This window comes from Argiope bruennichi, chromosome 5, assembly GCF_947563725.1.
Source record: "Argiope bruennichi chromosome 5, qqArgBrue1.1, whole genome shotgun sequence".
NCBI lineage: Eukaryota > Metazoa > Arthropoda > Arachnida > Araneae > Araneidae > Argiope > Argiope bruennichi.
In genome coordinates, this window is record NC_079155.1 from 54,569,739 (window position 1) to 54,593,361 (window position 23,623).

Consider the following 23,623-nt stretch of genomic DNA (forward strand, 5'->3'; position numbering starts at 1 on the left):
TTTCGTCTGCAGTTGAAAGTTATTATGCCCATATCGAAAAGAAAATCATTTCTGTTATATGAGGATGTGAAATTTAAAAACTTTCTGTCGGAAAAGCATTTTGTAGACAAAGTTGCCTGTGTATTAGTCTGATCGCAAACCATTTATTCTAATATTTTCTATGAAAAATTTAAATGTTTGTCTTCAGGAATTCAGTTATTCAAAATAAGGATGTTCTTTTCTAATCAATTGTACATATTTCTGGAATAAAGTTGGTATCGGTAGAATGTAGAGAAACTCTAAAAAAAGTTTCCACTAAAGAGAGGACCTTGAAATTGATCAATTAATTAGAAATTCCTTTCCAGTTTAACAGCCAATTAGGGATGACGAATATTTTCAGAGCGGTTATTACGTAACCAATATCAAAAAGTCACAAATACTAATGATCAATACTTTTCAAAGAGGGGTGTGATTCAAATCCTTCATACGATCTTACTGATGATATTTCGATTACAAGTTTTGGATCACGATAGAAACTAACAATGGATACGATATCACTGAAATTTGCCGGAGCGGTGACGATACGATCTGTCCAATGAAAGCTCTCGAAAGAAATCTGTGATTGGATGAAAAGTGAACGGACCGGTTATTGGAATTATCGTATCGTATCATTGAATTGCATATCACTGAAATTTATCGCAGCGGTGATTTCACCGGAAAGTGCGAGGCTTCACTGGAAAGTGCGAAGTCACCGATATTCGTATTTGATGATGCACTATTCCATACAGATCATTTTTTATTGCTCGTGACATGATTGACTTTGATGACATGTACTCTGTTTACTGCTGGCGCCATCTGTTGGTAGAATATAGGACTAAAGTAAACATTTTAAAGAAATGACATATATTTTTAACTCATCTTTTCCAGAAAATGGTTCACTCTAATAAATAAATTAAATAAATAGTTTTGAGAAAAAAATAAAATTTAAGAAGTAAGCTGAAACAGATAAATTAATTCAATCACACGTTAATTAAATTAGTAAATTAAGTATTAATTACAATTAATAAATTTTATATTTAATATTAAGTAATAATTTTTAATTAATAATATGATTGAAATAACAGATATTTGGAACGCATATTTAAAAATAACAATAGCAATATTATTTGTTATTCAAAAAATCGTGGATTATGCATCTCTACAGCCAATGTCCTAGAGCATTTTAAGTGGGAATAAGTGTTTATATCTGAAAATTTGCTGTTTTAAAATAAATGCTGAATAATATAAAATACATAAAATATTTAAATTTCAAGGTATTAAATTAGCAGTAAACAACAGCAACAGGTATTAAGTTCTAGAGTGACCGAATTCAAATATTATTTGAAAAAAATATTATTCAGCCAGAGTTATTTTCCTGTATTCTTGTTTCTCCTTGACTTTGACCTTATCGTTTCCATGCTGCTGGAAAATGTAAACAAACATTGAAGTGAAAACTACTACTTGTGCAAGAAAGACATAATACCTAATACCTCGCATTATATAATTTTTACATACTTTTTCTTACCTGTATCCATCTCTAATATGTCACAAGGAAGAAGTGTGTGGCGAATGATTATTAATAATTTTATAAAGTCATTTAAATTGTTACCCCCAGATGGAAAACTAGTAGGCCAAGACCATTTAGGAAATAAGTATTATGAAGCTTCTGCAAGTTTGTTTCCTTTATTTATTATATTTTTATTTTCGTTTGAAACTTTTCTGAAGTAAAAAAAAAAGAACATTTCCTGGATGTCATTAACTATTTTTTATTTGAGATTTAATTTTTCTGATTTTCTAAGTAAAGTGTACATATTTATTTTTAATAACGCCATAATTATTTATAAAGCTATTAAATTTTTTACATATAATTTCTCTCCTTTTTTATTAAATTAACATAGTTCAGAAATTATTTTTTGTTTAATAGTTATGTATTTTTTCCCATTGTTCATATTTTTTAGTGTTATTTTATACACAGTTGTATCTACAATTTGTACAAAATGCAATAAAGATTTATAAGTAGTTTTTATTAATCAATTGAAGTTTTACTTTTATAATTATTATCTTATTCATCCTAATATTGATGATGCGAACAATCAAGTTATTAGAGCACATAAGTGAAAAAAAAAGTTTTCATATCAAAATTAAATAATTAATATAATTTTTTTACTGATATTTATGTTGGAATATACATTTATTCTTTTATATTTGTTAATATGCTTCCTTAATTATGTCTTAATATATTAAACATTTTTTCTCAGATTTAAGAAAATATATATTTCCAGTTATTGTGAATGACTTTTATTAATTTTAGTTATGTTTGTATATATATATATGTATACATTAAGAAATAAAATTTTTTTAACTGAAACTGGGGGAAAAACTATATTACTATAATACATATATTCGGAAACTGCTTTAAATTGCTAAGTTTTGTTTGTATAGTTAATAATAAACAAACTATAATTGTATTACTGTTTATAAGTTATTAATGGAATTTATTTTAAAATGTTTCTTCTTACAATTTTAGTTTAAACAATTATTAATTAAAATTAAGAATAATTGTTTGGTTAAGAGCCATCTTAATAGAGCAAATAATATAACATGAACCTCATAATTTTAAGCTATTTTAAACATAGATAAACAACAAAGTAAGCATTACTACAAGGGGGAAGAATTTTCATCTAGGCTTAAGATTATTGTGTAATCATGAAAGTTTGAACTTTCTTTTGGTGCCAGTTTTACTGTGAATATAATAACCCTGATTTCTTGTAACAATTTCTATTACTAATAAAGATAAACATGTATTTTTATGTGCTGACATTCTGCAGACCAAACCATTTGACTTTCAGTTATCAAATTGGGTGCATATATACTTTGAAGGATGGGAATGTACACCTCAGAGTGATACTTTCACATTTTAATTAATTAAAAATTCAGCTGAATTTTGGCATTTTTCTTTAATAAATTTTAAAAATATTATGGCACAAAAATTATTATTATTATTTTTACATTATCTCAAAATTAAATATATATATCTATATTTTTTAGTAGTTATGCTAATTATTTCTGAATTTTGGTAATTAAAAATTTTTTTTATTGGTTTTTAACAATAGTTTATATTGTTTCCCAGAAATTCAAACTGCTATGTTGTGTCATCAACTGTTTAATTACATGATATTCTTTCATTGCTGGAGGCAAAGGAAAAGATTCTGTTTAGTATCTGAGAATTTACATTATGAATAATAAAGTAAAATTAGATTACTGCAGAAAGAAATAGTAAGAACAGGAAAATTACATTTTAAAGAAGAGATAGGAATTTATGAAACTTAATTCCATTAGGATGATTCAGAACACGAGGAATGGAACAAATATGAACCTATTAAACTAATATGGTTTTAATTTCTGTCCAATTTGATGCTTGAAAAGGAAGGGTTTCTCATATATGAATATTAAGATATACATAAGAGGTTTAATGAAAGTAAACACAATTAATATTCCTAGAGCATTAGCTAATCACCAAAGGTGGCTAATCTAATATAAAGGTATTTTCATGAATTTTTAAAACTTTTCACAATATTGGGAAGCTTGGCTAGAAACTGCACCATATTTTAAGTTTCATCAAATTTTTAAGCAGAATATTGTAAAACATGCACTTCCTACTAAAAATTTAATATTAAATTCATTTTTTCTTTCTTTAATTTCAAGACTTGTTAGTACATTATCAGAATGTTTCTAAGGCAAAACTGAAATCCTCAATGAGAGAAAAAAAAAGGACTTATCATTGGGAAAGGATATAATTAGTTGCTCTTTTAATAGAGGGAAGATACGTATAGAGTAAAGTGCACAATTGAAATGGTTGAAAGTGAAGCTAGGACCCTCAAACAAATAGAAAGCATTTGCTGATCTTAACTGTTTCTGATTGCTTTAGTCTGTTTTTGATTCTTCCATTATATGTAAGGTGACCATTCGTACTGATTTTACCAGTACAGTACTGGTTTTCAGGGCATAAGTCCTGGTTAGTCATTAAACAAAACCAGTACACGAAAAGTACTGGTTTTAGATTAGAAAACATTGAAACAAAAAAAGTAATAAAATAAAAGTAATAAAATTAGAACTAGCAACCCTGATAATTCCATGTGATATTGTCGGGTGTCGCAGGAGCAGGACCGCCACGACGTCATACAAGCCAGTGGTGGTCTGATGTACTAACTACTGTGATGTACCTACCTTATTATTATCATGGCGGCAAAAGGACGAAAGTGCTTATTTAATGATGATTTAAAATTAAAGTATACATTTATTAAAGAAAGTAATAATATTGATCCTAGTGAAGTATATTGTGAAAAATGTAGAAGTACGTTTTCTTACTTAGTTTTTATAAGTTTTTTATTTACTTAGGTATGCATGTTGGCCGTTGGGTGAATTTTTGATAAAAATTTATAAAATTTGGGCGTGGCTGGTCAAAATTCATGTTGTCCTGGTTTCAGGTTAAAAAAAATGGTCACCTTAATTATATGATATTATAAAAGCAATAATATTTGTTACCTACTGTTTTTTTTTTTTAATCTTTCAATGATTTCTAATTATCATATTAATTTATTTAACAAATTGTAATTTATTTGACAAAATTATAATAATAGATTTGTTATACATTATTTGAAAACTATTTACATTGAATACGAGGATAAAATTTAAAATAAGTATGAAAATCTTAACATAACTGGTATTTTCCAAATTTATAATTAGATTTCAGTATTTTCCTTAAATTTATATTTATTTATTCAAATGAATGTCTTTCAAAAAAAGTAATTTGTAATTTTGAGGAAGTACATGTAGAAACTTTCTGTTGGTATTGCTAGAAATGTTTTTTTTTTTTAACTTACATTACATATTGGCAATCTACTTTCCATATACATTACATATTGGCAATCTACTTTCCATAAGTAAAAAAATAATTAAAAATAAATAAAAAAACACACATACACATATATAGAACATAATTTCCATTTCAAAAATACTTTTTTTTTTTAATGGAACAAACAAAAAAGTCCCATCTTATCTTACTACATATTTCCCACAAAAATCCCACTATAGATTTCTTATGTCTTGATATTGACTAAGGGTTGATTAGAAAATAAATATATCATTATAATGTGATAAAAATGATATATAATATTTTTTTAATATATTATATATCATATTTTTATAAAAAGCATCATTACATTATCTGTAAAACTGTTTACAGCTTTGTTTAATTGTCCCTTTTGTACTTATTATCCTCTCTTATAAATGCATTTTTAAGGATGTTTGTAGTATATTAAACTTGAATTATTTTACTTTTAAGAAGAGTGGAAAAAATATTATTTGACATAATCTGATATCATAATTTGTCATTAAAATTGTTTATTGTAATTAATAGAAAGATAAAATCTTAAACATTATTTTGTATAAATGTTTATATATTGTTTAAGTTTAACTGAAGTTTTCTTTCTTAATATATGTCTTAGCATGACATATTTCTTGTTAACATTTGCTATCTCCTTGTATTCAAAGGATCCTATGAATTTGGGAATTTCATTTTTTGGGAAATAATTTTTAAAGGAATATTAATGGCATATAATTTCAATCCATTGAATTATGATAAACATTTCCCTTTTTGAATATGATAGAAATTACACTTTATGTTGACAGCTTTTATTATCATTCATCAATTTTTTATTTTTATTGCAAATGCTAAATTTTGTAAAAATTATTTTGAATAGCAATGCCAGTTATTCTGTTTTATGCTAATACTGTTTACAATTAAACAAAACAAACAAAAAAAAAAAACAAAAAAAAAAATTAAAAATTGTGGTTATATTTTTATAAAATAATAAATAAACACTTTTTAAAGAATTTTAAGAGTTCATGGATAATTTTCATTTCAGATCGCCATTCAATGAGAAAAGCAGGAAATCGTTGGTTTGAGCCTAAAGTAGAAGGAGAATGGCAGCAAAATTTGCCTGCTGAATGGGAAGGTATGTTATGAACTGAAATTATTTCATTTATTGCCACTGTTTTTGATTAGACAGATTTGGGAGTTGCCTAGGGCTTCAAAGTTGACAGGGGCTTACCAGTGCCCAATTAGAAATCTTTATTTTCTAAATTGTCGGATGAATAAATTTGTAATATAAATTATAACATATAAGGATCATTAACAATTTATCAAATATAAGTAGTTAGGTTCTTATATGTTTCATTATTTCTTTCAATTATTAGTATATTTATAGGTACCAAATACCTACTTCAATAATATTGTGTGCAAATGTGGATGTCAGGCAATCCTGAGTCATAAGAAATAAATAAAAACAAATACATGTTTACAAAGATAATGAAATAAACAAAAAATAATAACCTAAAATAAATGATTAGCATATAAAAATGTGTTGAAATATGAAACTAGGTTGTCCAGATCATTAAAAGAAGAGTCTCACAATGTGCTCTGCCTATGGCTGCAAAATGCTTAAAGCTGCCACTGCTTGTTACAATTTCCATGCTTCATCTGAATAAATTAATTCAGATTGTAATATAATTTATAAAATATAAACAAACAAATGATAAAGTATATTCTTCAATGTTTCTTTATGTAGGAGTTGCTTTATTAATAATTATTCAAACTTTAATATTAGATGAATAGCTTATTTTAGAGCAGTCAGTACCATATATCTTTACAGTATAATTAAGAAGACACAAATGGCCTATCCATGCATTTTTATTTTACTGACATAAGATCTCTAGATGAATGAGATATTACCATAGATCATATTAAAGCAGATATATTACTTTTTAAAACTTAATAGAGATTCTAAGTTATAGGAGGAATCTAATTTAGATGCTGAAATCAATATTGGACGTTGATACAATATGTGGAATAAAAACAAGAGTATTATAAGTAAATCTAAAAGGTGTAATCCAGAAGGGTTCAGAACTCCCCTTTTCTCCCTAAATTCTGAGAATTACTGGCTTTTTATACATTACTCATTAGCTGTTCAAATATCATCAATGGTCATGTGAAACAAAAACATGGAAGTTAGAGCCAAATTTATTTTCAGTATTTCATATATCTTGTAATAATGAAAGTGCATGTGTGTATATTCTTATTTCATCTCAACAAAGGGCAGGTTCTTTGACTCAGAAAGGTCTAATTAAGTATATACTTTGAAGAGCAGAAATGTGCATCTTAATACAATTTTTAATAAATTAAAACTTTATTTTTGACTCTTTCAAATATACTGTTGCACAAAGATTAATTTAAACTATATCTTCAAATTCAAATTTGTCTTTTCAATGATGACCAATTTAGTTGTCATCAAATTTCCCAAATTTTAAAAAATATTTTTTGCATATTGTATTTAAATTTTGCACAGTTTGTAATAATTCTTTCTGTTATTGAAATGAAATTCTAACTATTTTAATTATTTACACAAATATTTAATCTCCATTATTGAAAGCTAAAACATGAAGATTCTATTTCATTTTTTTAGTAATATCCTGAGAAATTTTCCCTCATTTTTTTTATTTCATTAATTTTATTTGTAAACAAGGTCTTCTAAGATAATGTGTACATTAGGAAATATATCCAGTAAACTAAATGATTATGGTTCTTATTTAATTCTTTTTATTAACTTGTTTTAATAATATTATGTTAAAAGTAAATGTATCACACCATTTACTGTTAGAATCATGTACACATTGTGGAATAAGAATTGAAAATGTAATTAGATATAATGTGATCTACTCTATTAGGAGCTGGCATCCTGGCTTAGGGTAGCGCGTCATCCCTGGGACGCCCCATGATCTGGGCGCCGAGTTCTGGTTCGGACATGGTTGTTCTTTATCCTGTGTTCTATCTGTGAGGTGTGTGAAAGAGCCCCCCCCCCCCTCTAAAAAGGGGTTGTGCAAGCGTGTGAGTGGCATCTTCTTATGAACTAGAAGTCAGACTTCTGCCCTCGGTGCTCAGGTGTCTTTACTCTCAGAAGCTACTGCACCCCTCTCTCCCCGATTATGGATTTGGTTTGAATTGGTGTTCAATCCAAGAGGGATAAGCAAAAACAACACCACCACCATATATATATATATATTGTATCATTTCAGATTAAACAAAATATATGATGCATCAAAGTACTTATAATTATTGATTATGAACTTATTTGAATTCTTGTAAGATATTATTGCGACATTTGCAATATAATTGGGTTGTCATTGAAACCTAACATTAGCAATGAATTTAAAAATTTAAAGCATATCTCTATGTATAAAAGAAAGTGTTTATGTATGTTGGCAGTTTGTAGGACAAACCATTAGATTTAGAGCTACCAAATTTGATACAGATGTATTTAAAAATATAGAGTTTTTAAAAGCATCTCATCTAGTTATTAGCATTTCAAAATATGTTTTTTTTTACATTTTTTTATTTAGAATTAATTAAAATTAGTGTTTTATTTAGAATTAATTGATTAATTAAGAAGCAAAGGAACTTTTTTGCATTGTTTTTTCTGCCATAACCTAAGAATACATAATAGCACAAGATTAATTCTTACCCCATTTCAAAATTAATTTTTTTTTTCCTTTTTATGACATGGATTTCCCTGTTTTTAAGAATTAAACATTTTTGTGTGCATTATTTTCAACAATAGATTTCATGTTACAATGAAATTCAAGTGTTTTCATTGTTTTATGAAATATTTAATGTCATGATTTTTTTCCAACACTAAAAATTAAAGAAAAGATATTTTGCTGGCATCCACCTATTAAAACAGTTTACATAAGTAGTTGGAAAGTGAAATTACATTGCTACTAAATGCAATGTGCAAAGTGAAGTTCAGTATCCACATATTTAAGCATTTAATGCAATTATGATGTTATGCGGAACTTGACAACATTAGGCAAACTTCATCTTTGTTGGAATAATTTTGAATGCCAACTATGCATAGGAAATTTAATTTAAATTAAGTCACTGTCACCACAATAATACTTGATCAATTGATAAAATATCTGGTCACTAAAAGCACTAATATAAACGAAATAAATTTTAATGATAATACTCTTCAAATGTGTCTTTTCCTTAACAACAACCTTTATTTTTATATAATGTTTTGTAAAGAAATATAAATTTAAAAGTAAATTCAAGATGATGCTTCTCATGTAAGGCATTAATCTAAGAAAATATATACATATTATTTGTTATAGCTATCTATTGCTTCATTCTACTTGATTAATTATATATATATATGGATATTAATGTGCTTTGACAGATGAAAACTTAAGTGTTTTTCTTTTTTATCTATAGCATGGCTTCGAGGGCGACGTCGAGATGCACCAACTGAAGAAGTAAGAAGTTTTATTAATTATATTATCTTTATAATCTTTTCTAAGTTTAATTATCTTAAAATTAATAAATAATTTATCTTATTCAAAATATTGATAAAGTGATTTAAATTTTCATTCTCTAATCTTAAATATTTATAAAAAAAATAAGAATTGAAAATATCTTGTATAATAACAATTAACCTTAATAATCATTTTTTCTTTCTATAAATTTTCTGAGATTTGAAGAAAAGTGTTAGATATAAACCATCATGTTATTAATTAGGCTGTGCTTGGGAACACAAAGAATTTACATTACTCAAATTTTAGTGAATACAAAGGAAGATTCAAACATTTTTTTTCTAAATGTCTTTTAATTTGCCATTCAAAAATAATATTCTATGACAAATCATAGGGAAAAACAATATATTATTTTTAAATTGATATATTTCATTAATAAATTCATTCACATGCGCAAAAAAAAGTGCTTACTGAAATGAAGTGGAAACATAAAGATGTCTTACAAAAATAATTATATCATTGGGAACTAATATTTGCAAATTAATTTATTCAGTTGATTTATGGACAATATAAATTTCTTCTTGAAATATATATTGTCCAAAAAAAAATGTAATTAAAGTTATTTTTGAGGCTTTAAGATGGGTACTCTGTCTCTATGTATGGTTTTATAACCTCTACAAATTATATATAATCTTTTTTTTTTTTTTTGACAAATTTATATAGACTGGAAATGGTACCATTAGAATAAGAATATTCTTAAAATAATAATGCTTGAAAAAAAACTGTTTAAAAAGAATATTTTTAAAACAAGAAAAGGTAATATTTTTGATGTAGTGATTATTACTTGCTTTTGTGAACCTGTATGTGATAATTGTATATATTATGGAAAATACATAGAAAACAGAAAACCAATTAGATGCTGCCACTAGGTTCGATAGTCTTATCAATCAAATTTCAGCCCTTCATAATTGATGTGATTTCAGCATCAGATATTCAGCTCTTGGCACCTCCTGCTTTAGATGATGATTTTCTTTCTTGTATTTTAGAAAATGACCTCAACTTATTAACACAGGCATTCCTACTCTCCTCAAGCCACTTAACGTCCCTTATTAGATATTAGTATCACCAGTTCAGTTATTTATCCACTCATCACTTTTGCTGTCCATTCCGTTCCTTTTGGCAAAGATTATCTTCCAATTCACATTTTTTTTCAATTCGAGAAATAATTTACATACTTTCAAAGGAAAAAAAAAAATCTATTCCATAAAAATTCTAACAGTCGTTGAGATTTCCTTTTGGGTTATAAAGAAAACATCTATAATTTGCCAGAATCCATTTTTTGCATCCTCAGTGGATTCAACATAAAAAATTTGGAACACTTCGTCCTTATCGTCAACAAAAAAAGCACCAAGAAAAAATTTTGCAAAATTATAAAAAATATACTCAAATGCATTAATATTTATTATGAAAAATTTTGAACATACGAATCACATGCTACACAGTTTGACGATTGAAATCTCCAAGTTTGCGAAATTTTTTCTTTGCACTTTTTGGTTGCTGTTACAACCAACAACTATAAAAAAAATTTTGGACCAGTTACAAAATCTCATTTTAAAATTATAATTAAATCATTGAAATAAAACTTAAAACACAGGTTTTACATGAAAAATCTATAAAATTTTCAAGTACATTTACATTAAAAACCATCTTCCCAATGTATAATTATACATTCTTCAGCATCCACCATCTTCAACTCCCGTCAACTTTTCACAGATCACTATTTCTTACAAAATATCAACATGGTCATTCCATATGATCTCTACAGCGTTGAATTCAGTGAGTATAAGTTGCCTTTTACTTTTGTAGCTCTTCAAATAACTATTCATAAGATTCTCAGTATTTTCCATGGACCAATGGAATTACTTCTAAATCCATTAAAAAATCTCCCTAATAAGTGCAAGCACAATGTATTAAAAATATATAACGAAATTTGGAACTCAGAAAATATTCTTATTAAATGGCAATTGGCAGAAATCATTCCTATCCTGAAACCTGAGAAAGACAATGCCAATGTCCATTTCTACCGTTTAGTTTTACTTATTCCTGATTTATGCAAAATTTTTGAAAGATTATTTCTATAAAGCATTATCAGTTTCAATATGGTAAGAAAATTTCATCCTAACCATGTTGTATTCCTGCCTCACAGGGATTATAACTATCTTCTGTCTATTTTATATCAAAAAATTGTTAAAGAAAAAAAATGGCAATTATTTTTTTATTCTCATGAAACAAGGCATAACAACAGCATACAATTCGTTTTGGTTTGGAGTAATCTACAGATTTTTAGAATTAGATATTAATGGTACAGTGGCAAAATGGCTTCAGAATGATCTTGATAATGATCTCTAAATTTGATAAAAACCTACAAATTTGGTATAACGACCTATACCGAATGTCATCAATCAACTTTTTTGAGTTATCTTTGTCACTTACAGACATAATGTCATTTTTTAATTTTTTTTAAAACTCAGGGAGCTTTGAAACGTGGAGAGTAATCAAAATCTCGAGTTAGAATGTTTGGATTGTTACGATATTTCCTCTATACTTTGTATACAAGAAAGTAAAAATTATCAAATACAACTCCATAATCTGATATGGCACTGCATTATTTTTTCCACAGTTGAAATTGCCTTTTCATGGACACTGTTTTGAAGACATTAGATTTAAAAAACAAATTACGAATTGTGAAGAAATGCCATAAAAATGTCTTTAAAGCATATTTTAGTGATTGGAGAAAAAAATGTTGGCAGGATTGCGTTTCCGTTGAAGAAGATACAATGAATTTTTGCAAATAAATTGATACATTTTATTTTATCAACCATTCTGGATATTTTGCATCACTATTGGATACTTGTCTAAAATTTGTCAACTCTTTATTTAAAAGCCTTTGAAGTACATCATAATTTTTTTTTATATTGTTAGTTATAAATTTACTTCTTACTATGCAATCTTGATGATGCAATGACTGATAAATCTGCATAGAAGAATTGACAGTGAAATAGTACTGCAACTACTTCTCAGTCACGAGTCTTCTGTCTACTAAAATTGAAACATGCTCCCTTTATTTATCAAGTAATATAAAATTCTTAAATCACTGTTTTCAAAAAGTTGTCTTTAATTAAATGTTTTCTTTTTTTGGGGGGGGTGGGGGGTGGGGGGGGTGGATGGAACATAATTAATATTGTTCTGCTATTTTACTTCAATTTTACAAAGCCAAATTTCTCAAAACTTCTTAATTTTTTAATCTCTTTTGTGGGAATACTTTTAATTAAATTAATTTCACTGTTAGGTGATGCTATTGTATTCTAGAATGCTGATTACTACTGTATAGCTAGAAGATTTGTGTTTTTTGTATGAGATCACAAGGCAAAATATATGAAGGCTGCTAATATACAAATTTCATTTTCTATATTTATCCACATATTAATAATGGTTTCCACATGGGAAGCTGGATTATCATTGATGTAAATGTTGTAACCTTTTTCAATTTCAACTTAAAATTTAAAGTCACTAATTTATTTTATATTAAAAAAATTAACCTCTATATTTAATTACAGAAAATTGTTAAACATCATGGAAAGGATTTAGGAAAGTTCAGTTGTATTTTTGTTAAAAGAAAAAAAAAATTAATATATATGTTTGTTACAACTTTTTTTTTTTTTTTAAATACACTGTTATTATCAGTAACCATCTTTTCTGTATTTAAATAGCTTGTAAACATTGAATTGATTGTACAATCACAATTTTTTTGCTTTCAAACAGTAGGCAATTGTGTGATATATATCATTAGAATCACTGGTAAGTGTAAGGAATTCTGATTAATAAAACTTTAAATTTTGCAAAATAGGTTTTGTAAAATTTCAAGTTTTTTTCCCTTTTTCATTTTCTCTCTCTCTCTTGTGTACACAGAAATTGTATACAGAGAAATATTTTTGGATTGTGATAGATTAGTCTTTGAAACTACTGGTTTGATATTGAACTATGGAATCTAAAGGAATTATTTTTTCAAGCACATGTCAATTAACACAAAAATAATTTTTATAATGTTTAAAATTAAACAGGCGAATTTCTGTTCTAACACATTAATATATTCAAATTTAAAATAATTTATAAATAGTTTTTTAAAAATGTTTTTATGTTTAATATAAAAGACATTGGATTCATTTTATTTTTGAACTATTTTTCAGGAAGTAATGCAAAATTTAGCACTTGCTCAAACGAAGAAGATAAAAGGAGATGAAATTGCTGCTAGAGATCAGGTAATATAATATTTTGGAAATTTACATTATTGCCCTGTTAATTGGAAAAGTTAACATTTGTTCAAAACATTTCATTATAAATTACTTCCTCATGCAGATTAACCAGTCAAGTTGGAATAAAATTTAAGGAATAATTTTGGACATAAAATTTCTGATTCCCATCAATTCTGCTGTTTAATTTTCCCTAATATTTCCAGATTTTATGTTAAAAAAATTCCCTGACTTTTAAAATCTTCAAAATGAAGTAGCTTCATTTTTTCTTCATTTATTGTTCAATACATTCCTGAAATGTGAAAATCAATTATTTTTCTACTAAAATCAATGCTGAATAAACAAAGTATAATGATAAGAAAACAAAACAAACCAACGGGAGTTGTCACTTAAAAACTTTCTTACATACTTCCCAATAAAGTTATCTCAGAGAACGCCTTATATGATATTGGCGTGCAATAATAACGAAATATTAACTTTTGGCATGAATTTAGCATTTTTACCGAATCCATTGTGTGATACTTGGTGACTCCGAATATGCATTATGGGTGCCTCTTTAAAGACCGAATTAGAATTTGGTACAGGATTACAATGTTAGTAATACTGAATTTGATATATTTAAGTCATTACGTTTTTGAATTATCGCCTTTACATTCTTCTGAAAAGACAGACCGACAGATGATCAACACCTTGTTGGATTTGACTCAAACTTTGATTGTTGTCTACACTATTAATATTAAATCTGTTGACCGAATCTTATCTATCTAGATCTCTCCGTTTTATAGTAATCGTATCTATTTTCTATCTAACTCGCTACTTGAAAATGTATAAAAAAAATATTTATTATTTTTTGAAAAAACTACTGGAAAAATATGTATTTATAAACTAATTTAGTCTATTTAGTATTTTAAAATTTAAAAGCATTTTGTTTAATATAGAACATTTTTTAAAGATGTACAAAAATTTAACAAAAAAAAAAAATGTTCGAAAAAAATATTAGAAATAATAAATCTGGTGTATATTCTTATTGATTCTGATTGAAAATCTTCAATTTGATTGAAGATTTTCTTATTGAAGATTTCATAAAGATTAGCAAAAGATCCGCATTTATATTTCTCAATATTCAGAAGGGGGAAAAAAGCGCTAAACAAACGAGAAAATATAAGTAATAATCTGATATTTTCTAATTAAAAAATAATAAATAAAAAACCCTTCAGCATAATACTTAATTACAATGAATTCTTTATTTTATACTAGAGACAATGTTTTGCATCTAGTTTAAAATAACTATAAATATTAATAGAACAAAATTCAAACTTTCGTTTTGATGGCGCGTTCAAAGGCGGGGAAATAAAACGGTTGCTTTTCTTTTGTATAAAAGAAGACTTTTAAAACTGAAAACAGTAATGACAATTGGACTTGCTTTTGCGTTTTTTCGAAAAAATAGCAACATTATATTAATTATTTCAAATTAATTAGGGCGATCATCTTGACATTAAAAAACGGAACATACGGAATCTTTTAGAGAATATATACATATATGCAATTCATTAGATACAATTATTTCTGTCTTCACCACTGCAGCAATGTTAATACAATCAACTTTTCTGTTCCTAAATTACGTTGACTAAAAGCTGTTTGATCTAAAAATGATGAATTAACAAATCATAGCATCGGAATATCACTGTTAAAAAATATGCAAGAAATCGTAGGAATAAGTTTTTTAAATAATATATTGTGTAAAATTTTCTGCAATCCTATTTTTATTAATTGCCAATGATATTTCATTCTACTTATGGAAAAAATAAGGCAATGGAATGTAGAATCCGATAATAATGATAAAAAAAAAAAAAAATTCTATCTTTGGAATAAATTTCCGTGATTTTTCAGAGAACCCGTTCTTGATTGCTATTTTTGAGTAGTAATGAAATGTGGAATTTGTATGTGCATTTATGTTTATTTATCTACATTTTAATACTTCATTTCGTTTCATCAGATAAAGCTTTTTTTTTTTTTTTTTTTTTTTTTTTTTTGAATTTGTGAAATTTTGAGGTAAAAAGATATTTCTCATTTCTGTAGAATATTCTACAGAATTCTGTTTAATTTAGATTTCAGCGACAATTGTTTTCTTTCCATGAGATTCCCGGATTGCAGTTAATGAGGATGCTTGAGAGAATAGAATAAATTTCTTTGGCAGGAATAGCAACATTCAGTCTGCGGAAGCATTGCGGTGATGTTTAGTCACGCACGTATGAATTTAATGAATGGTTTGTGTATTATTTAAGAAATTGGTAGCTTATACAGAGTAGATTAGAGAATTTTTTAAAACAATGAGCTGCTCAAAACCGTGTTTACTACAATGGGCGGATAATAACATGAATCCTGATTTTTGCTGTGTATTGCTCGCTTTGTAAGAAAATAAGCTTAAGTAATATGGGAAAACAGGCACATATTAGTCACGCCAATAGAGGAAGACTTTTAAAATTGCATGTCAGTTCAAAAAAAGTCATAATTGATATTGGACTTCATGTCTGGAAGGAATATAAGGGACGAAATTTTTAGTTCAAAAGCAATTATTTAAAGCTAAACTCTTATGGGCATTAAAACTTGTTGCGTCACATTCGTCTTTTAATGTATTCTGTGACGAAAATATTTTCACTTATAATGAAATATGTTCTTTAAGTCGTGCATTATTCTTTACAGATTAGTTCTGTTTCTTTTAACAATCTCTTAAGAAATCGTTAAAAACATCTCAACTAAGCATGCCTTTCTTATATGAAAATCTTTTCATTTTTGGTAAATAGTTAATGAAAACATTGTCAAAAGAAGCATAATGGAAAATCAGAAACATTAGACTCTTATTTTTGATAGAGCTTGATGATCTAAAAATCTAAGGCTGAGGAAAAATACCAAATTTGGAATAATAATTACAAGTTATTTGATTACTAGTGAAGCTACTCAAACTGAAAAAAAAAAAAAAAAGTATTTTTAGCAGTGTTTTGTATTTGTGGAGAATACTATAAAAATATATGAACGCAAGTCCAAAAATTTTAAAAACTGCATCTTATTTAAATCCACATTTATTGAAGAACCTTGCATTTTCCACTCATTAATGGAAACAAGCGCCTCAATCTCAGGAGACACCCGAGCACAAGTCGAATCTGATTGGTTAGTTCGATCACGACTTCAGACTATACCTCATGGAAAATCTTCTGTTGGCTATTTATCTTTCCTTTTGGCAATTAGATGCGTATTTTGACAAAGTTAATTTGGGAGTAGATTACAGTACTGTAGTATTTTGTTTTGTAATTCAGTTGATTAAAATTTTACACTCACATCTGTTTTATAATAAAGCTGATATAGAAGAAATCAGGGTCTGCTACATGTTTTTATAATGTTCTCTCATTTCTATATTTGAAAAGAAAATATTATGAACTGTTATTATATAGGTTTATTAAGTTTATAAGTGTTGTTTAGGTTTATAAATGTTGTCTCTCAATAAAAATGAAATGCACAGATCTACAAAACTCTCACTGGATCCGTTTTAACATATGTGTTCGCAACTTTCTATATTCTATTTCTATATTTGAAAAGAAAATATTATGAATTGTTCTTTTATAAAATGCGTTTAAAATAACTGCCTTTTTTATAAATTTCAGCTCCGCATAACGCACATTTGAATTCCATGTTTATTCCTTATCCTTACAATACGAAACAACGCTTACCGCTTCGCAGATAAAAATTGGTTCCTGTAAAATTGGTGGAAAACGAATTTGGCGGTTTTCTATTCACTGATCGAACTAATCAATCAGAATCGACTTGTGCTCGGGTGTCTCCTGAGATTGAGGCGCCTGTGAAAATACAAGGATTTTTTTCAAGATTGTGGCAACCCTGAAAGAGTTAATGTCACTGACCAACTAAGTACTTAAAAATATAACCGATTACCGGTGAAGATTTTTTTTTTTTTAAGTGAACAACTTAAAGTTGTTCACTTTCATTAAATGTTGGTCAACAAAATGTCTTGGATTACTTAAAGAAGATTGAAAATGTCAAGTGATAATTTGTTAGTTTCATCTTTTTAAAATTTTTTTTGTCCTAATATACAGAAAATATGGTTACCGTCAAAAAAATTTTGAGATTTGAAGAATGTCCATATTTCAGACTTCCTTGAGTTCAGAAAACGCATTTTCGGAATTATGTTCCTTCGAGAAATACGATAACCCTAAAACATTTTAAGCTGGACAGATTTGATATGTAGTGTTTACCCCAAATTTTGAATGACTCAATAGATTTGTCTGTCTGACTATTCAAGTACAAGTGAACGCAATAAAAAGAAAGAGCTTGGTCATCCAAAGTGTATATCTGTATTGTGGTTGCTTATCCTCAAAAGAAGGTTGGAGGTTGTTGACCGCCAAAAAATCAATAATAATAAGGGGATCGGATGTTAAGTCTCCCTTAGAAAGTCCGATGCAACCCAGAATGTGATCCGGTGAATCTGGATGGTCACAGCATTTTTTACAAGTAGGATGGATTTTTCTACCACTTTCAACGAAAGACATTTAAGGTGACCCTTTTCTAGTCTAACCAGAGCAATCTGGGAGTCACGATCACAATTTTCAATAGAATGTCAGGGGATGTTCCCGTGTACCACTGGTGAGCAGGTGGAATACATCATTTTAAATTGAGTTAAGATCTTTCATTTGAGTATAAGTCTTGATAAGTAAGCGAAGAGCAAGTGACCGTTTCAATCTCACTACCTTCTTTGGCCAGTCTATCAGTGACCTTATTGCCACTAATGCTTACATGTGATGAGAATCATTGGAGGTGGATGTCGTGGTTCCGAGAGATCTTCCTCCGTTTGAGCAGAATAGATATGCCGGTTTCATCGTTTGCAGAGTACCGGCAACTAAAATGTTTAGTGCAGTTCTCCAAAATCACAACCATAGGATATGATAGCATCAAACCCTATATTAATCGCAATTAATTCCTGAAGACAGAGCAAGTGTCAGGGTTGCGTTGCTTTATTATAACCTCAAGGTAGTGGTGTTGGGGGTCCTAATATAAATATCGCTGCCAGTACGATCTTCTGTACGACTACCATCAGTATAGACCTGCACTGCATCTTTAGGAATGCAACTGATAATTTCTAGAGCCAGCTTTCTAAGATGGCCTTCATAGTGAGTTTGCTTGCTTGCAGTGGATTTCAGATCAATATCTGTTAAAGGTTGACTATATGCTGGCCTGTATATTTGAGCATACGGAAATGTGATAATTCACAAATACAACATTAAAACAAATGACATTTGGTAAAAATTATAATTCTACATCAAGAATAGTTTTTAATCGCTTGCATCACAATGCATGCTTAATTTCCCTCATTCTTACTCAGAAGCACAAAAAATTCGCCCTAGTCTATTACTCTTTGCAAAGACTGGGAGATACTCCATTTGGGTTATCATCGTCTTCCCAGGAACTCATCTTTAACTGAGTATTGTTGTACCAATCCCTAGGTGCCCAAATTTTCTTCTTCTCTCTTTGGATGATGATTGGAAGGACCACCCACTCGAATGTTGTCAAGACCCATAATTAGTTGAGGAAAAATATATTTACTTCCATGTATGGTAAAATGGTTACCAGCATTTTGTTGTGATGGACAGTTAAGATGTGTTATGGCCAGAAATGATTATTTATTATCTGCCGGTGCAGTGCAAGACAGTTGGAATGGAGGGAGTCTTTGGGGTTTGTCTGGTTCTAATCAGTTGGTTTCTGGATTAAAAGAAAACAAGACATCGAATAGATTTCTGAATAATGTCTAAAATATGAATAACTGCAGCAAAAGTGACCGCAGAGCTCAATTCTCATCTGGATTCTCCAGTGTCAGCGATTACAGTTAGAAGGCGCCTTCATAAACAGAATATTTATGGCAGAGCAGCAATTCCCAAGCCACTTGTCACAGATGTTAATTGTAAACGTCGTCGATAGTGGTGTCACACCCACAAAACTTGGTCGATTGATAAGTGGAAGTAATATGGTCTGACGAATCTTGTTTCACACTTTTCCCCACAACAGAACGGTTGCACATTTTGAGGACATCTGCACAAGCCCATGTTCGTCTCCCTCCAACTATCAAACATGGAGGTGGATCTGTCATGATATGGGCAGCCATGTCGTGGTTTTCACCTGGCCCAATCGTAACTGTGAAAAGATAAGACCACTAGGGAGAAGTATAGAGAAATTTTAACTGACCAGGTCCATCCTATGATGCAAACTTTGCTTCCTGCAAGAGATGGAATTTTCCAGGATGATAATGCGCCTATCCATGCAGCGAGACTTGTCCAATCATGGTTTGATGAACGCGAGGATGAAGTTAAACATTTGACTTGCACAGTCACCCGACCTCAATATCATTGAACCGTTATGGTCTATTTTAGAGCGCTCAATACGGAATCGATATCCTCCACCAGCATCTCACCCAGAACTTTCACAATATCTCCAGAAAGAATGGTACAATATTCCTGTAAACACTATTCAACACTTTCTGAATCAATTCCTAGGCGAATCCAAACTGTATTACATGCCAAAGGATTCTTTATAAATCTATTTTGATAACCACCTGTATTAGATTGAGCACCAAATGAAAGACAAAAGTTTTAATTTAGTTTAAATTACAGAATTCTTTATTAATAATATATAAATGAGATACACATATTAAACCTTAAAAGATTTATTTATTTTTAAAAGCATCTTGTTTTTTTTACATCAATATATTCCGATAAAAATTGTTCAAATTATGTGCATTTCACATATGAAAACCTTTACTGAATATTTATCCACTCTAATAGGCTGCATCACATTCCAGTACTCTTGAAGAAAAACCAAGTGAGTATCTTTACAATACTTTCCTTAGAAATATAAGCAAAATTATACATTACATTTTTTAATCTTTCCAAAAGTGATAATAAAATTAAAATGCTATACTAAGTGTGTTTACCTTACACACTAACACAAAAATGGTGACGACATTGTTGACCATCAAATGTGCCAAAAGAAAAAATTAGCAAAATTAAATACAGACATGAGATTAAAAACTTTTCATATCATGCATTTAAAAAATTGTTTAGTATTAATGAGCCATATTTTAGATATGGCTCATTTTAGATAGATTCCTTTTAAGATTAGTAATATTCTCATCATAAAACTTCCATAAAATTTCTGCTTATTTTCTTCTATAAAAGTCTCTATTTTTTATTGCCACGTTAATAATAATAAAAAAAAAAAAAAAAACGGAGGAGTCTGTTTAAGTGGACAAAGAATACGTTATAGAATGTGAAAATCGCATTCAATTCAGTAAAATTTTCATTTTCTTAGGGCAAATAATACAACTTTTGTATTTGTAAAGTCTTTTGATACCTTTCAGAAGTTACGAGTAATGCAGATAACACCACCATAATATACAGTGTCCATAAAAGAACTCTAAAAAATCGTATCGAGTTAACGGTATGAGTTTGGTCAGTTAATTTTATAGAAATCAGTAGCTCATCAAATTTTACTAACACCAATTTGTTTTTCAACGCTAAATAGTGCCTTATAGTAACGTAGCAGACGTAATTCGAAGGCGATGCTACAACATAAGGCTCAGTGTGATATCTAGCTTACCGAAAAACTGGATCTGTTACCACTGTACAGCGAAACTTTCGGTGCCAGTATTGTGGTAATGCACTTACGGACTAAACTATTCGTCAGCTCGTGGGCCAAGAGCATCTGAAGAGATAGTCGATAGAATACCAACCTTCATCATACCAACGAAATCCGAAATAAATCGTTGAGACCAGCACTTACTGTTTATAAGGCGAGTTTCTTGTAGGTACGCCTAACTGCGTACAAGGCGCAGCTACACGAAATTAAACCAACAGACAAAAACAAGAAACTAGAGTTAGCTGTTACTAAGCTAGACATAGATAAAATGTGATTTTTACTAATGATACTACTTTTTATGTAAGCGGTACTGTGAATTTGGGATTCACAGAAAAGCGAATGTTTGCTGCGTCCTTATGCATAACCAAATTACAGGTCCCTTCATTTTTGTAGAAAATTCCATAAATGGTGATGTCTGCCGTGAAATGTTAAAGGAGTATGTTTTCCCTCAGTTGGTTGAAGGGTAGACAACATATTGTCTGCTTTCAGCAAGATGGAGCACCATCTCAGTATGCTTATACTTTGGGTGTGCGGGAAGCATCGGATAACTGAATCGGAAGGACGGGAACTATTTCTTAGCTTCCAAAAACTCGGATCTGATTCCATTAGTATTTTTCTTCTGGGGAAATATCGAGAATCTTGATTACGTTCAGAAAATTCAGGATGTTAACCATCTCAAGCAAAGAATAATCACATGTGTGGCAAACATCGCTCCAGACGTGCTGTTCAGGACATGGAAAGAGATTGTATACCATTTGGATGTGCGCCTTGCAACAAATGGAACACATATTGAAATCTACTAAATGGTAAAAATCTTGATAAATTAACTTTTAAGTACATATATGTAACATTAACCTAATTTTATGATAGAATTAAAAAAATTTGCATCAAAATCCCAGAGTTCTTTTATGGATACCCTGTACAATTCTACTGCTCTTAACTGACTGAAAGTATGTTGGTCTTTTGTTAATTTCGGATTTAAGACTTTGCAGATAGTAGGCTAGCAATTAACATTGAGATAAAAGAATTTCTCTTTCCCATTCTGCTTGTCACCTGAAGATTTTTGAAAATTAAGGGTTAGTGTTAAAACTTCAGCTGAATGCATCCTTACCAACATAATAATATAAATGATAAAATAATTTTACTTCAGCATCATTACATTATGTATAGATTGGTGAATACAATTTTGCCATTATTCTACTAAATTAATAGAATGGTATTGCTATAAAATTCTGACTGCAATGATTTATTATTTTTTATAGGATTTCCCAAATTGGAAGATTATGAAAAAGAACCCGGACAATTTTCTGATAGAAAAACTTATTAAAATGAATTTAAATACAGATAATTTAGCTATATGATTTCACAACATCACACACATTGTACGAAAGTTGATAGCAACAATGCCTTGGTATAAATTAATATCTTAACTCATTTTAGAAGTTCTGAGACTTGTACTTGCTTGATAAGGTTCTATTGTCACACAATGGTGCAACAAAATGCTGTCTAATTTTATTAAAATCATTTCAGATTAAAAAAGAAAAGAAAAATACATCTACTTCGTTTAGAAAATAAATTCTTTATATCAACAAAGAAAAAAAGTTGATTTTTTTAAAAATGATTTTCTTTGTCCAACACTTCTGAGAAACTATACTATAGAACAGAATAATTTGTAAATATGACAAATCATAAATAGATCTAGAATTTTTTTTAAAAATTTAATTGATATTGTGTTTAGCTTAAAAATAACCATAATAATTTGATTAAGAAAACATTCACACCAGCAGTTTCACTTAAATAGATTATAAATTTTAATTATGCTGGCATATGCACAAAAGCCAGCCACACTCACCCTCTACAGCATTTAAAATAACCTGAAAGGACAGTACAACATTTAATTGGGGCATTGAGACACAAAATAACCCCATTTAAAGATGGAGAATGCAATTTTCAAATTTATTATTTTTATTTAAAATGCTGACCATGTTAATTATATAATTATTAAAGTAAGTAAACTATTGCAGTCAATTTTTGCAATGCAATTATTATTCAACCAGTTATTTTAGTTCAACTATTGATGCAGCAATGCATGTATGATTTCAGTTTTCAAATATCATGAATTTATAACTAAAGCTCATAATAATATAAGCCTGCTTATATTATTATTTAAGAAGAGTGTATGGTAGATAATGAATGTATATACAATAGAAAAAATAAATGAACTAATATAATTT

General features: G+C 28.7%; 1 protein-coding gene across 1 annotated transcript; it reads left to right on the plus strand.

Moving 5' to 3' along the window:
* The first annotated feature begins 1,415 nt into the window (after positions 1 to 1,415).
* LOC129968139 (NADH dehydrogenase [ubiquinone] 1 alpha subcomplex assembly factor 2-like) lies at positions 1,416 to 22,737 on the plus strand. Its single transcript, XM_056081960.1, has 6 exons — positions 1,416 to 1,690; positions 5,946 to 6,035; positions 9,347 to 9,387; positions 13,632 to 13,703; positions 20,537 to 20,573; positions 22,652 to 22,737. The coding sequence occupies exons 1-6, from the start codon at positions 1,561 to 1,563 to the stop codon at positions 22,714 to 22,716; spliced, it is 435 nt and encodes a 144-aa protein (XP_055937935.1). The 5' UTR covers positions 1,416 to 1,560; the 3' UTR covers positions 22,717 to 22,737.
* Positions 22,738 to 23,623: the final 886 nt, after the last annotated feature.